This window comes from Rattus norvegicus, chromosome X (genome assembly GCF_036323735.1).
Source record: "Rattus norvegicus strain BN/NHsdMcwi chromosome X, GRCr8, whole genome shotgun sequence".
Lineage (NCBI taxonomy): Eukaryota > Metazoa > Chordata > Mammalia > Rodentia > Muridae > Rattus > Rattus norvegicus.
In genome coordinates, this window is record NC_086039.1 from 52,683,610 (window position 1) to 52,699,169 (window position 15,560).

The 15,560-nt window shown below is 34.8% G+C and overlaps 1 protein-coding gene across 12 annotated transcripts in view; it reads left to right on the top strand.

Moving 5' to 3' along the window:
* Dmd (dystrophin) overlaps nt 1–15,560 on the top strand; it is a 2,367,748-nt gene that overhangs the window by 1,613,512 nt on the left and 738,676 nt on the right. For all 12 annotated transcript variants that reach the window (XM_063279795.1, XM_063279798.1, XM_063279800.1 and 9 more), the window contains one exon: nt 985–1,217. In XM_063279795.1, the coding sequence (XP_063135865.1) occupies nt 985–1,217 (233 nt within the window). The remainder of the gene's footprint in view (nt 1–984; nt 1,218–15,560) is intronic.

Below are 15,560 nucleotides of genomic sequence, written 5' to 3' on the forward strand. Positions count from 1 at the left end.
AACATATTTTAAAAAGTAATTTATAATCAACAAAATTTTTATAAAATAGTAATACTTAACATTAATGACTAGATATTAACACTTTCCTAATATTGTGATGATGACAATGATGATGATAACCATACTCATGACAACAACCTCAACAGTAATAATTCTGTGGCATATCTGTGTGCGTTGCTTGCATTATCATTGAGTCTACACAACTTTCCATGTGACATTTACTCTGTTACTTTTCTTCCTTTGCTGGGAAGAAAAGCTGAAGCTTAGAGAGGTTGAATAACTTAAGCAAGGTCTCAGAGTTCCTAAGGCAGACAGCAGGATTCTTACTCATGTGCCTCACCCCAAGACTTCATATCTTACTCATTAAAGTATTCAACACTATTTACTTTAATTTAGGATTTAATGACCTTGAAATTGTGTTTCAGATACAAAAGTAAAGATTAACTACTTCTCAGTTTTCACAAATAACATGCTTTTCTTTTTTTTTCACTATTGCATACTTTATTGGCAAAAGAGAAGAAAAATGTGAAGTGTTTCCACTGTAAGATACAGAGAGAATCTTTCTATTACATAAATTCTTATTAAAGAAAATCAGAGGTCACAAATATGACATTATACAATCTGTAGTTTTTCCTTTTAATCCTTGAGTGGATAATATATAGACAAATCTTACCTGGGAATGACCAAATATCTGTGTTTGTAAACTTCACAATCTATATGATTTTTACTAAAAACTATTTAAATTATTGGTTAAGGTATGAAGATAAGATTAAATATCTTATCTAAAGATTATTAAATTTGTTTGAATTTTCTATGGTGTACTGACTTATCAAGTATACACATTGTTAAATACTTTGTCATAAACCTTAACCTCAAACTGTTGCTTCTCAATTAATACTCATTTATTGTTCCTAAAAATGGTTCTTTTGCTTGTATTTCTCATATTTCTTTTTTTTCTTTTCTTCTTTCTTTCAAAAACACTAGCTGCTAGTCAGACTGTCACTGTAGTGACACAACCTGTGGATACCAAGGAAACTGTCATCTCCAAACTAGAAATGCCATCTTCTTTGCTGTTGGAGGTACCTGCACTGGCAGACTTCAACCGAGCTTGGACAGAACTTACAGACTGGCTGTCTCTGCTTGATCGAGTTATAAAATCACAGAGGGTGATGGTGGGTGATCTGGAAGACATCAACGAAATGATCATCAAACAGAAGGTATGGATAAAACAGTAATATTCAGTCCGTCAGAAATTTTTCTTTACAAGGAATATTTTCACTTGCCATTTTCCTCTCCTTTATGACTTACTAACAATTTTTAGGCTTCCTTTTCTCTGTTAACAAACATACTACCTGTGCTACTCTATTCAACCTAAATAAAATCAAAGGCATAATTGATATTACTATCTGAAGTAATCATAATATAAAAGGGATGAAAAGTTAGGGTGAAGCACATAAAACTTACAAGTATAAGTGACTCAGTTAAATTTAGTAAATAACTGGTTTTTTAAATTGTGTTTGAAATTACAAAATAATTAGCTCAATTGAGCTAATTTCATTGACACTGTTTGTTTTGGCACTATGCAGCCATAACATATTACAAAGACAAAGATAATAATCTGATATTTGTTTATTATCTACTCTTCTGATTTGCCTGTGCCAGTTTTCCGCCTCAAGTGATAAGGATAATTGAGAGTTAGGAATAAGACAAGTAGCAAAATGTTACTTGTTTTAAATAGGCTGATCTCAATATTGGGTTTTATCCCTCACAATACTCAAATAAACACATTTTAATAATACACATCATTTCTCACTCTCATTGAAATCTATTTTTTGAAATTATCTGATCCACTAGAAATTCAAGATTTTATTGCTATAAATGTGTTTTACCTAGATGCTACAATTATACTACGTGGGAGTTTCTGTTTGTTTGCTTTTCTATTTCTCTATGCATAAGAAAACTAATTTTGAAAGTTTTATACATGGTAGTCATTTCATTTGTAAAAACATTGAAGAGTATCTAAAGAAACAGTAAACTATACTGAACCTTTTTCTTAGGGTTTTATTACTGTGAAGAGACACTATGAGCATGGTAACACTTATAAAGGAAAACATCTAATTAGGACTGGCTTACAGTTCAGAGGTTCAGTCCATTATTATCATGGTTGGAAGTATAACATTATGCAGGCAGACTTGTCATAATACAAGAATCTGAGAGTTCGACATCCTGATTTGCAAGCAGTGGAAGAAGATTGCCACTCTAGATATGGCTTGAGCATACAAGATCATAAAGTCCTCCCCGACAGTGGCACAGTTCTTCCAACAAGGCCACAACTCCAAATAGTGCCAGTCCCTATATGCCTAGCATTCAAGCACATGAGTCTATGGTAGGCATTCCTATTCAAACTACCAAAATGTGCTTGAATGTTAAAGAATTTTCTTTTCTTTACTTTCTTTTCTTTTTTGATTTTGAAAGTCAAGGAATAAACAAGTCAGACCTAGGGGTCCTACGACAATCCAGTAGTGATAGAATGAATTTGATGATTGAAAAACAAATAGAATTGAAGCTGATGTGGTGGGTAGTGATCACAGGAAGATGTGAGTTCAAAGCCATCTTCTATTGTGTAAAAGACCAGATCTATAACAATACAATTTGTAGAGAGTATCTTGAAGTCTTAAGAACCAAATGTAGAGAGCCTTTGTAATTAATTACAACTGACATGACCATGGACAAGTCACTCACTCTCCTAATCTTTGTGACTGCAAAGACACAGAAGACCCATCCATTCACATTTACTGTATTTGAGAGATATCTGTTTATAAAAAGATTTATATAGTATACTATAAATTTTTTCTATACTTTTTTATATCATGTATTTAGCTACATTTATATTTTAGGAAAAGCAGCTGGGACTCATAGGTTTCCATTAATCTAGTAGATACTAGAAGTGTTCTGATTCTCACATGAATCTTAAACCTCTAGTCCTCATAGCTATGAATATCATCTGTAGTAATAACTATAACTGTACTCGGCATTTAGTAATGTATTTGTATACATAGTCTCAATCGTGGACTTTGCTGATCATTTTACATTTGCACTGGGATGATGCAGAAATAGCTTATCAACACTCATAGCATCATAAGAGCACTTCTAGGAATATCATTTACTAGAGGAGGCAGAATGTTATAATTCTTAAAGTACCGGCTTTGAATCATTGACATTAGTCTCGAAGCTGTAAAATCTTGGATGAGTTAGTCTACCTTACTAAATTTCAGACTGCCTATCTGTAGGATGTAGACTTCACTATGAACCTTACAGGTTACTATGAGAATTGTATAATCTGCTGTATTAAGTTTTTTCTTCCTTACATTGCTTACTGTGCGTACTCAACAACATTAAAAATCGATATAGGTTCCATGACGATCCCTAGAAAGCTACATACTCATAGTATTTGAATCATGTTCCTGACACTATAGTTTCACACAAAAATCTGTTTTGTTGTGGTCATGGACAAAAGATAGTCTAGTCATTTGTGATAGGTTTGTGAACCCAACATTTGGAGAAGACATCAACATAAAAGTGGTATTCAGAGTTCTGCAGATTAGTCTTTTACAGAAAGATCTCTGAACACAGTATTCAAAAAGACATATAAATATAGTTCCAGACTTAATTTATAAATAATTTATTGCTCAAGAACAATGCTTATGGTCACAAAACCATTATTTATAAATTATATTAATATTTATATTAATATATAATAAATGCTCTAGGAAAATAGCTCTCTTAGTAAACTACTTTCTGGGCAAGTATGAGGACCTGGATTTGTATTCTCAGGACCACATTTTTAAAGTCAACCATAATAGTGCACATTTATAATACGAACACTGAAGACCAGAGCCAAGATCCCTAGGCCTTTATAGCCAGCCAATTTAGCTGACATGGTGAACTTCTGTTTCTGTAAGAGATTTTGTTCTCCCAGAAAAGAAGTGTGTGGGGGGGGTTACATTAAGGACAACTCTCTATATTAACTTTCTCATGATAGAAAGTAAATGTCTTTTCTTCTTCTTTCTCTTATATTAAAAGCAATTTTCAACTCTTGCCTTTTATAGGTTCAGTTACATTTTTGTCAATAAATGCCTCTAAATCATATGTGTATTTGCATCTATCCATTTGTCTTTCTATATACACACGCCCATGCATACACACACACACACACACACACACACACACACACACACACAGAGAGAGAGAGAGAGAGAGAGAGAGAGAGAGAGAGAGAGAGAGAGAGAGAGACATGGTGGGGGGAGGGAGGGAAGGAGGGAGAGATAGAAATAGAGAGGCCATATGCATACAAAGAGATAGAGGAAAAGAGAAAGACCATATCTATACAAAGAGAGAGGGGAAGAGAGAGAGAGGACAATAAGATGTACATTCTGGTTTGATTTTATAAGAAAGAAGTGGTCATATATAATTTTTAAAACAAACATACTTTTTTAGGGTTTTACTACTGTGAACAGACACCATGACCAAGGCAAGTCTTTTTTTTTTGTGGGAAGCTTTTTATTATTATTGAAAAATCATACAGTACAATCTGATTGCCATTTACCCTCTTCCGGGATCCTCCCAGACCTCCCTACCTCCCCCACCACCCAACTCTATACCCCCTCTTCACTCTCTTTAGAAAACAACCAGGAACATTAAAATGTGTAAGTAAACAAAGGCAAACAAACAACAAAAAGAAGAAAAGGCACAAAAAACACACACAATCCACTAAACACAAAGTCAGAAACCATAATATACAAACAAAAGACTAGTAAGATAAAAAAAATGCTGGAACAAAGAAATTGAGACTATGTATACACAAACACAGACAAATACACACAGGGGGGCGGGAGGTGGGGAGAGAGAGAGAGAGAGAGAGAGAGAGAGAGAGAGAGAGAGAGAATGCTCTTTTGTTTTCTGTTGTCTATCTATGCAAAACATGGAACCTGCTCTTTAGTGTGGTTTATATACCCAGTGAGATGCCCCTGAGGAAAACTGATTTCTTCTTTGCAAGCATTTATCAATTGGAGATAACTTCTTGGTTAAAGGTGGGAGATTGCAGTCAGTTATTCATCTCAGTGCTGAGATGAGGTCTGACTTGAACCTGTGCATGTCCTCTGCATACTGCCACAAACATGAGTTTTTATATACATCAGACCTGCTGTGTCTAGAAGACAATTTCCTTGGTGAGATCCACCCACTCTGGTTCTTGTTATTTTTCCATCTCTTCATAGCTCCCTCAGCCCGGCCAGAAGAGGTTTGATGAGGCTACCATTTGGAACTGAGTATTCTAAAACCTCTCACTCTGTGCACACCGTCCAGTTGTGAAAATCTGTATTAGTTTCCACCTGCTGCTGGAGGAAGTCGTCTAATGATGGCTAAGCAAGACACTGATATATGGGTGTATCAGAATGTCACTTTATATCTGTTTTCCTTTAGCAGAACAATGGTATTTGATTTTCCTCTAGGTCCCTAACGTATCTAGTTTCAGGTTCTGCCACACTGATTTCCATAGTGACTGCACACGTTTGCACTCCCACCCACAATGGATGAGTGCTCTCTTATTCTATATCCTCACCACTATTTCTTTTGTTTATTTTGGTCAGAAATCAGAATGATTTCAGGTAAAAATGAAATCAGGTGAAATCTGAGTACTTTTGATTTGGATTTCTCTGATGTTGAACAATTTTTTAGGTGTTTTTCAACATGCGTGTTTCCAAGGCAAGTCTTATAAAGGACAACATATATTTGGGGCTGGCTTACAGGTTCCGAGGCTCAGTTCATAATCATTAAGGCAGGAGCATGGCAGCATCCAGGTAGGCATGGTGCAGGTGGAGCTGAGAGTTCTACTTCTTCATCAGAAGGTTGCTGGTGGAAGACTGACTTCCAGGCAGCTATGGGGAAGGTCTTAAGCCCATTCCCACAGTGACAGTCCTATTCCAACAAGGCCACACATCCCAATAGTGCCACTCCCTGGGCCAAGCATATACAAACTATCACATTCCACTCTCTGGCTCTCATAGCCTTGTTCAAACACATAAGTCTATGGGGGCCATATCGAACTATAGCCCAGCAAAAATTACATTTAGTCTAGCTTCCAAAGTCCTCATAGTCTATAGCAGTCTCAACAATGTCAAAAGCCCAAAGTTCAAAGTCTCTTCTGAGATCCATCGAATCACTTAACTGTAATCCCCGAAGTAAGACAAAAAACCAGCTGGACAAGCTCCCTACATAACCATGTCTGATGAGAAAGTTGTCTTCAGATCTCCACTACTTTTCATCTTTGTTGACTGCAACAAACTTCTTACTCCCGGGCTGTTCACAGCTTTCTTTGACAAGTATCCCACGGCTCTGGCATCTTTAACATTTTGAAGTCTCCAAGCACACCTGATCTTCTGGGCTCCTCCAAGGGGCTGGCATCACTTCTCCAGCTCTGCCCTCTGTAACACTCTAAGCTCAGGTCGATCCACTCCACTTCTGCTGCTGTTATTCTCGGTGATCATCTCATGGTACTAGCATCTCCAACACAGTGGGGTCTTCCTTTGCAACTAGGTTTTACCAATAGCCTCTCATAGGCTCCCTTCATGGTGTGAAGCCTCAAATCCTTTGCATGACTCCTTCAGTTCTGGGCCATCATCTGCAACTGAGGCTACACTTTCACCAATTGCTTTCCATGGCCTCTCACAGTACCAAGCCTTAGCTGTTCTTCATGACCTCTTCATCTTTTCAAAACCATACTTCCTGGGTGACTCTTACACCCAGTACTACTGCTGCAAGAAGTACAATCTTGGCTATCTCTGAAAGACAGCTTTCAGAAAACACTTCCCAGAAGACTTCACCTAAGTGATGCTGGTGGTCTCTTCTTAATCACCACTAATTTTTGCAGGTGAAGCTAAGAATTCTACATCATCATCTGAAGGCTGCTATTGGAAAACTGATTTCCAGGCAGCTAGCATGAAGGTCTTAAACCCATGCCCACAGTTACACACCTATACTAGCAAGGACACACATCCCAGTAGTGCCACTCCCTCAGCCAAGCATATACAAACCATCACACATACCCATCTTTAATACTTAATTGTGAGAAATGAAATGATATTAAATTAAACATTTTAAATGTAATACTCTATAGACATTTGTTTATATATTACTTTAATATGCTTTTATTGAACTGTTATCACGAGTACTCATGATATATAGAAAAATACACATTTAAAAGTTTGCGTGGGAAAAAATAATAGTGTAGGAATACAGCCTTAGTTACTTTTCTGCTGCAGTGAAGAGACACCATGACTAAGTCAACTCTTATAAAAGAAATCATTTAATTAGGGAACTACTTACAATTTCAAAGAGTTTATCCATTATCATCTTGGTGGAAAGTACACTGGCATGGAGCTGGAGCAGTAGCTGTGAGTTTCCTATCTTGATCCATAGGTGGGGGCCACAAAGAGAAACTGGGTTCCAATGCCCATTTCCAGTGACACACTTTCTCTAACAATGCCATGTCTCCTAATCTTTCCAATCAGTCTACCAACTAGAAACCAAGCATTCAAATAAATAAATGAGCCTATGGGTTCTGATCCCATTCTAACCACCCAAGGTAAATTTTAGAATAATAGCTACAACATATTTAATCACACAAAATATGCCAGTCACTGATCTAAATATGTCTTGCATAGCATTTAACATTTATAATAATTCAAGAAAAATGAAGAAAAACACACAGTTGAATAGTGTGACAAAGATCAAAGAAGAATAACACAGTGATGGGATTTAAGCACACGGAGTCTGGGTCCAGTGTCCTGACTGTGAAACATGGTTTTGTACTTTCCTGGATTTGTTTGGGTGATAATCTTAGGACTTAGTAATGGAACACAATTTGGAATGAGTTCTTGAAGAAGTTAAGCCAAACACTGAAGAAGAAGTTTAAAATTAATCATTTGAAATGAGGACAGCACAGAAGAATGAATTATTCTTTACATGAAGATAGGTGAACGCCGTTTGTTGAAGAATTTGTGATTCTATGTCACTGAAAGTTGTATGGTAAAAAAAATTATATGGCTGAATAGAGAAGAGTAGGGCTGAACAAGGGTGGGTCCCTTGCCAAATAGACCTTTCTGAGAGCCTTGACATGTGATTACCATCCTTAAAGGATTTTAGATAGGAAAATAATTTCAGAAAATATAATTTGTTTAGTTGTCTGTTGGGGTTTGTTGGATGCAAACAACAGAAATTATTATGTGGTTCAATGAAATAATGAGCATTAGCATCAAGGCAAGGAAGCAGGGAGTTGGAAAAGAGAACAACATTAACATTCCTGGACACATGGTTAGCAGGAACTGCCTAAGTCTTTTTGATACACTGTTGTCCATCCTTTGTGACTGAAGAAGCTACAGCCAAAGAGATGGTCTAAGAGAGTTAAGTGAGCCAGACCAGTCACTTGCATAGAACCTTAAAGGTCCAAAGTTCTTAAAATTTAGCCTGAGATTATTTTGTACTGAGAGAATTGGGATCTATTGACAGTAGACAAAGACAAAGATGCTGAACAACCCATAATAATCATTGTCCACTGGAAGTCTAGAACAAGTCAAAGGACAGAGCAAATATAGCTTACTGGGACATAGCTCTCATTACATAAACAAAGTTACTAACTACCTCAACTGTGAACTATTGGCATGTAAGATAACTTATACGTCATTAATCCATCTACAAATTCACTGTAATTCAGTGATTTCGTTCTTGATAAGTGTGAATTGATTGGTGGACACTGTGGATGGAATGTTGTAAGGAAGTTCCATTTTTAACAAGGAAATTTGGAGTTAGGTTATGATTTGTAACTGCAAAGCAACAGAAGTTAGATACAGTGGTGTAACAAGGTATATCATGGCCTAAAGAGAAATTTGTATTAAATTTGAGATTCAGATAGTACCTTAATAATTCAAGGGTCATGTATTGGCCTCAGAAATGTAATAAGAATATAAAGTTTGAATGAGCAAGCATTTAGTAGCTTTAGACATTAAGCTTTAAAATTATGCATTTTATACAAAGGGTTTTTTTCCTCCTTATCGTAAGTTTTTAAATTAAATTCTTATCTTTAGAAATGAGGGATAGCTAGAGTTTTGAAATACAAATAATTTTACTAAGTGAATTATGTTAAGCAAATGAAGATGAAAGTTAAAATTACATTATTAAAAAAAGAAAACGTGACCGTTTGAAGAATTAAGCAACTCTACTGATAATATTCAGACCAAGAAATAGTCTATTATGTTTCCAAGAAATAGACTCATTATATGCAAATTAAGATGTTAAAAGTAGAATTCGAATGAAACACAACTTATTTCTTAAACGTTCAAAATAATAACATACATTAGTTTTAATGTGTATTTTAGTATCATAAAAATCTGCTTGAAAAATTTTATTCCCTTTTTAACACGTCTAAGTACAATTGGTTGGAAGAAAAATTCTTCTAAGAATAATTAATAATACTTTCTTTCTTGTATGACTGTAGATTAAAAAGAATATATGCATAGATAATTTTCCTATAACTTATTATTCAATATGACAGAGTACAAGGGACAAGACAGCAAATGAAAGAAAAGTTTAAAGGAGCAAAAATAAATGGAAGGAGGGAAGGAAAGAATGTGGAAAAAGACAAAGAAATGAGGAATACACAAAAAATTTAGAGAGAAATGTCAAAAAATAAAAACTAAGGTTGTAATCAATAAATGAGATTTATGTGATGTATCTGTCTTTTATGGTGCTGATATTTGAAACTTTGTTAATAATAGTCTTTCAAAGTCATTTTGACCTGGTTTTCAAGGCAGTTCATGAATAAATCTAAACTACATCACTCATGTCCAATAAAGAGTTGAATTGCCAAAGGTACTTTAGATTTTTAGTAGGTCTTCCAGTTTAGGTTTGAAACAAATTGTCCAACCTGAAGAACAGGATAACCACTCAAGATTCATTTTTTTTCCTCAGAAACTTGTATCTTTAAACAAATGATTGTGAACCACCATTTTGATGCTGGGAATCAAATCCAGGTCCTGTATAAAAGGCAGCCAGTGGTAATTAGGTCGTCATACACTTCAAAATCATTTATCTCCCTTAGCATGGATTATTCCCTTTCTGTTTTAGGATTTATCTTTATTTTTTTCATTCTTTTTAGTTATTTTATTCAATTACACAAATGTTATTCCCCTTCCCAGTTTAGCCTCCACAAGCCCCTCTATCCCTTTCCTCCTCTCCCTGTCTCTATGACGGTGCTCCCCCACCCACCCACCCTCTCCTGCCTCAGCGCCCTAACATTCCCCTTCACTGGGTCATCGAGCCTCCCCAGGACCAAGGGGCTCCCCTCCCAGTGCTGTCCGCTAAGACAATCCTCTGCTATATTTCCAACTGTAGCCATAGCCCCTCCCCCTCCCTGCATGTGTACTATTTGGTTGGTGGTTTAGTCTTTGGGAGCTTTGGGGGCTTCTGCTTGGTTGACATTGTCGTTCTTCCTATGGGGCTGCAAACCCCTTCAGCTCCTACAGTCCTTGCCCTAACTTCTCCATTGGGGACCCCGTGTTCAGTTCAATGGTTGGCTGTGAGCATTTGCCTCTGTATTGATCAGGGTCTGCAGAGACTCTCAGGGGACAGGGATACCAGGCTTCTGTCAGTAAGTAATAGCTTTTAACTACATATTTATACCATTACCTAGAGAATTCTATTATCCAAAACTTAGACAGTTTTTGTGGGTTCAATGTATATTTAAGGAGGAAATAATTACTTCTATGTGTTGAAGTGTTGTTGTTAGTAAAAATGAAAATTGTCATTACTTTAAAACTCTGGTCATATTTGTAGAGAAATCATTCATTAAGTGGTTCCATCATCATTTTTATAGTTTTTGTTAATACATTTAGCCAAAATTTGATGACAAAAGATTTCTCCAGTACAAGTATTGGTTGAATAAAATAGGGATATTGAAATAACATTTTATGTTTAAACTAAAATTAAAACATTACTAAATGGTGTTTTAAGTTTGTTACAAAGCCAAGATCTTGACAGAAAAATCTATGAAACACATTTCACTGCTGAACAACTGAAGAGAGTTAGAGATAGTTTAGTGGGTTGGCCTAAGGTTATTTATCAAACCTGTAAGGTTGGCCTAACATAAATCTAGACTTTAAAAAATAGACAGTGTTTTTCTTTTGTCCCGAAAATGACAACACAGTGAACTGTACTCAGTTTATGTCTGTGAGTATCTGAGAGATTTCCTATGCGGGATAACGAGCATCTTAGGCAAGAAGATTGATTATTCAGCTTTTTGTATTTCTTTTAATAAAACAATTACCCTTTCTTTGTCATCTAGGTTCGTTTCTGTACAATCTGATGAAACAACCTGACAAAATATGCTATTGCATACACAGAAGCTATAGTTTGCATTCTTCAAAAACAAAATGCTATTATTCCTCTGTTAAAAGAGATTTGCAAATTTTGTGCTTCAATTTTCTTTCAAAAAGTAAACTTGTTTCCGGTAAGACAGCTTGTTTCCCTGTGGTTCACTGCTCTGCACTCGCACCATTTTATTTCCTTAGCTAGTGGGAGCCAAATTCACTATTATTTTCACTGAAGGTATAAAGATATGTCTGTGTGAGTAATATGATGATGACAAAATTAGACTCTTCTTAAATAAAGAAAATGACAAGTTCCAAATATGCAGAAAAACTGTGATTCTTCTTACTTTTATTATAAGCTTTATATGAAGCCAGATATTTCAAAATTACAATTACAAATGCATATCCATATATTTCAGTTCAGTTCATTGTGAATTTTTCTGTCAAAATGTTATAAAATATTGAATCGTGCTGTTTAAATGAGTTCAGATAAAGGGTAATAAAATTAGCCTTTATTAATAGTGAATTTTAGTTATAAATTCCTTTGCTTTACTCAAGGGTCTCCTTACGACAAATTATTTTTCTAATTTCAAACATGGAATATTCTCTAAGTCCTATAAGCAGGAAATAGGAACAATTTCCTGTTTTCTAATTTAATTTTGAAAGGAATTATTATATCCTAAATCTTAGTACCTGCCATGTGGGTTTTCTGCTTCACCTTGAGTTTGAATTCTTATGACTTCTTGAAGCTATAAAATCTTAGGTTTTAAGTGCTTTTTACTCTTAATGCTAGGGCATCCAGTACTAATGTCATGTTAGATATGTACCTATTTTATTATATTATTTTATTCTTTTTTTTTCTTTTTTCTTTTTTTCGGAGCTGGGGACCGAACCCAGGGCCTTGCGCTTTCTAGGCAAGCGCTCTACCACTGAGCTAAATCCCCAACCCCTATTTTATTCTTTATACATTCTATTAACATTTGAAACTCCATATTAACTGCTACATTAGATTTAAGTCAGAGCCTATAGGAGAAATAAACTGAAAAAGAGCCATTGAAGAGTTTGGGTTTATTACTTTTTCCGTGGTAGTTAATCATTGCAAATTCAGTGATGCAGTAGACATATATCATTATAAACATAAAGGTTTTGCATATTTGTCTATACATATATTTATAAAATTACTTATGTGTTTTTGTATAAATATGTACACATACACAATTCAGTATTTATCATTTTACAGAAAACTTTACAATGAATTGAACTGAAATATACAAATTATATATTTGTATTTGGGACTTTGAAAAACATGGTATCATATAGCTTGTTTATCTTTAATCAAATAAATATAAGTGATATGAAATGTATATTGGACTTCAGACTAAGATAAATAATGAGAAGAAGGAAGTTTGGGCTGCAACTCAGTTATAGTGTACTTTCCTAACATATAAAAGACCCTTAATTCCACCCAAACATCACAAGAAATATGTATTAACTGCCTTTTAAGGTAATATGTTATGACTGCATTTGCGTCCGTCTATTATTTATTACACACTTAGTAACGACACAGCTCAGAATTTTCCACTCTTAGGCATTCGAATAAAAAAGGCTATAAACTCTTACATTTAGAATATAAATTTTTAAGAGAAACAGAGTAAGAAAAGTGTAGTCATTGCCACAAAGAAAAATAAAAGAAACTATGGTAATTTTGATCAAATACACACTACAATAAATGACTGCATGAATTAATCATTCAGTTATTTTCTTTTTCTAAATATGTCCCTCATTTTCTCATATTTGAAAAGGTTGATCTGTATTTTTCTTCTCTTTCATCTGGATAATCTTTACTTTGTAACTATGGGAGTGAGAATTACATTTTCTCTTATGTGTGAATCACTTTACATATCAGTAACTTCAGTAATTGATCAGTAATTTCCATGGCAATCATGGTTGTTTTTATTTTAAAAAAAGAAACAGAACGAGGTAACTGTCTTCATATAGACTTTTGTGAAGGTATTGAACAAAATATTTGGCTTTTTAAATTACTACTAAATTTTTAAATTTTATTCCACTTATAAAATAACTTCAAATATGACCCTAATAATAAAGTTTCAGATCTTCCTTGTATTTTGTATTCTGAACAAACAAGTAGCATAAAAAGTAAGAATTGCACATCTCCTATGATTTATTCCAAGAAAGAATATAGCATGCATTCTCTATCTAAAGATCAAAAGGAATTTGATTGCAATTATATATTTTTCATTTATTTATGGTAGCAGAGTAAGCATTTCAGTGATTAATTTAATGATACTGTTCTAATTTTATGTATAGCCAATGATAGTTTTATATGTAAATATTCTGACTAGAAATAAGAAAATTAGAATTTATAGAGAAGTTTGCAGTAAGAGAAGATATGTTAGTACTTCTCCATAGTTTGAATTTAGATAGTTTGTGTTACCTATGGTCATGATAAAAATTTTAAGTGGAAATTTTCAAAATTATTCATACTTTTCAATTAGTCACTGTTCAGAATACATGACAAATATCATTCTCTACTCACAGCATGTAAGCCCCTTTGTCCCACATGTCCATGCTACATCCATGGTGGTCTTTTTATAACTGTGTTGATAATCAAATCCGTTGTTGACACTATAGTACTTATCCTCATATAACCCTTCCACCCATTGACTTAAACATTTTCTAAAGATTGTAGGTAGTGATGCTAACAATTTCAACCTGTCAAAGTGAAGAAAACTACTTTTTTTTACTGAAAAGCAACCCCATAGGAAGAACAACAATATCAACCAACCAGACCCCCCAGAGCTCCTAGGGACTAAACCACCAACCAGAGTATACATGGGGGGACCCATGACTCCAGTTGTATATGTAGCAGAGGACAGCATTGTCTGGCATCAGTGGAAAGAGAGGCCCTTTGTCCTGTGAAGGCTTGTTTCCCCATTGTAGGGGAATGCCAGGGAAGGGAGTCAGGTGGAAGTTGGGGGTAGGTGGGTGGAGGAGCACCCTCATGGAGGCAGAGGGTGGGAGGATGTGATGGGGCATTTCCGGAGGGGAAACCAGAAAAGGGGATAACATTTGGAATGTAAAAAAAATAAAATATCCAATAAAATATTTTAAAAAATGAAAATAATTCCAGCTTTACTGTCTCACTTTCAACAAAAATTTTAATAGACATAACATGTGATGAGTGCTTGGTCAAGGTGGAGAAAAGCTGACAGAGCTTAAGGTATCTGTAGTATTAGGATGATATTATGGGTCTTGGAATATGTCTTCTGTAGATAAGCAGGTGACTACTAAGGGTAAACTAAGTGGAATTTTCTAAATGACAAAGAAAAGAGAATAATCTTCCCTTAACTTCTTCATGATTTTATCCTACATTATGTACTTTTTGTGGATGGGGGAGCATAATCTGTGGCAACTTTATTGAAGCAAAACTTCCTGTTATTTTATAGCATAGGAAACATATTTTTTAAAAAAGCTTCCAGAGATTGATTTGAGTGCCCTTTGAGTAAGGTGGCAGATACTTCAAACTGCCATTTTCCTATGCTTATACAAGTTTTATTTTTTTGAAGTTAAATAATAGGTGTTAGGCACTAGAGGAGGATACTTATTGGGGCCAGGTGACAGTATTTGGAGAGAATGGATGCAGGGAAGAAACTATCTGTAAGGATCATTTTCAGTTAAAAGTTACTTTAAAAATAGAGTATACATTTTTTTTAGGATCATGACACTTCTAAGATGAAAATCATGCAGCCATTTCAAGGTGTGAATTTCTACAAGATCCAATTATGAAGCGATCACACCAAGGGCAAAGTTCATATTCCTTCAAGTTGATTGTAATGAGGAGAAATGTGGAGTAGATAAACTGTTCAGAGCCTTGAAGCCTTTGAGATGAATTTCCGAGTTTTCTGTGAAGTATATTTTGATCATTCTAATCTTTGTCTTTTAAATCAATAATGCTGTGAAAAGCTATTTTCTCCATTATCTACAGTTCCTTGTGAAACTGCTCTTCTTTGTTTGACCTATTCTTTTCCAATGTTGACATTTGAATATGCTTTAAGATTTGATATAAATTTAAACTTCCTTCAAAGTAGGATGAAGACATATATGTTTTGAAAATATTTG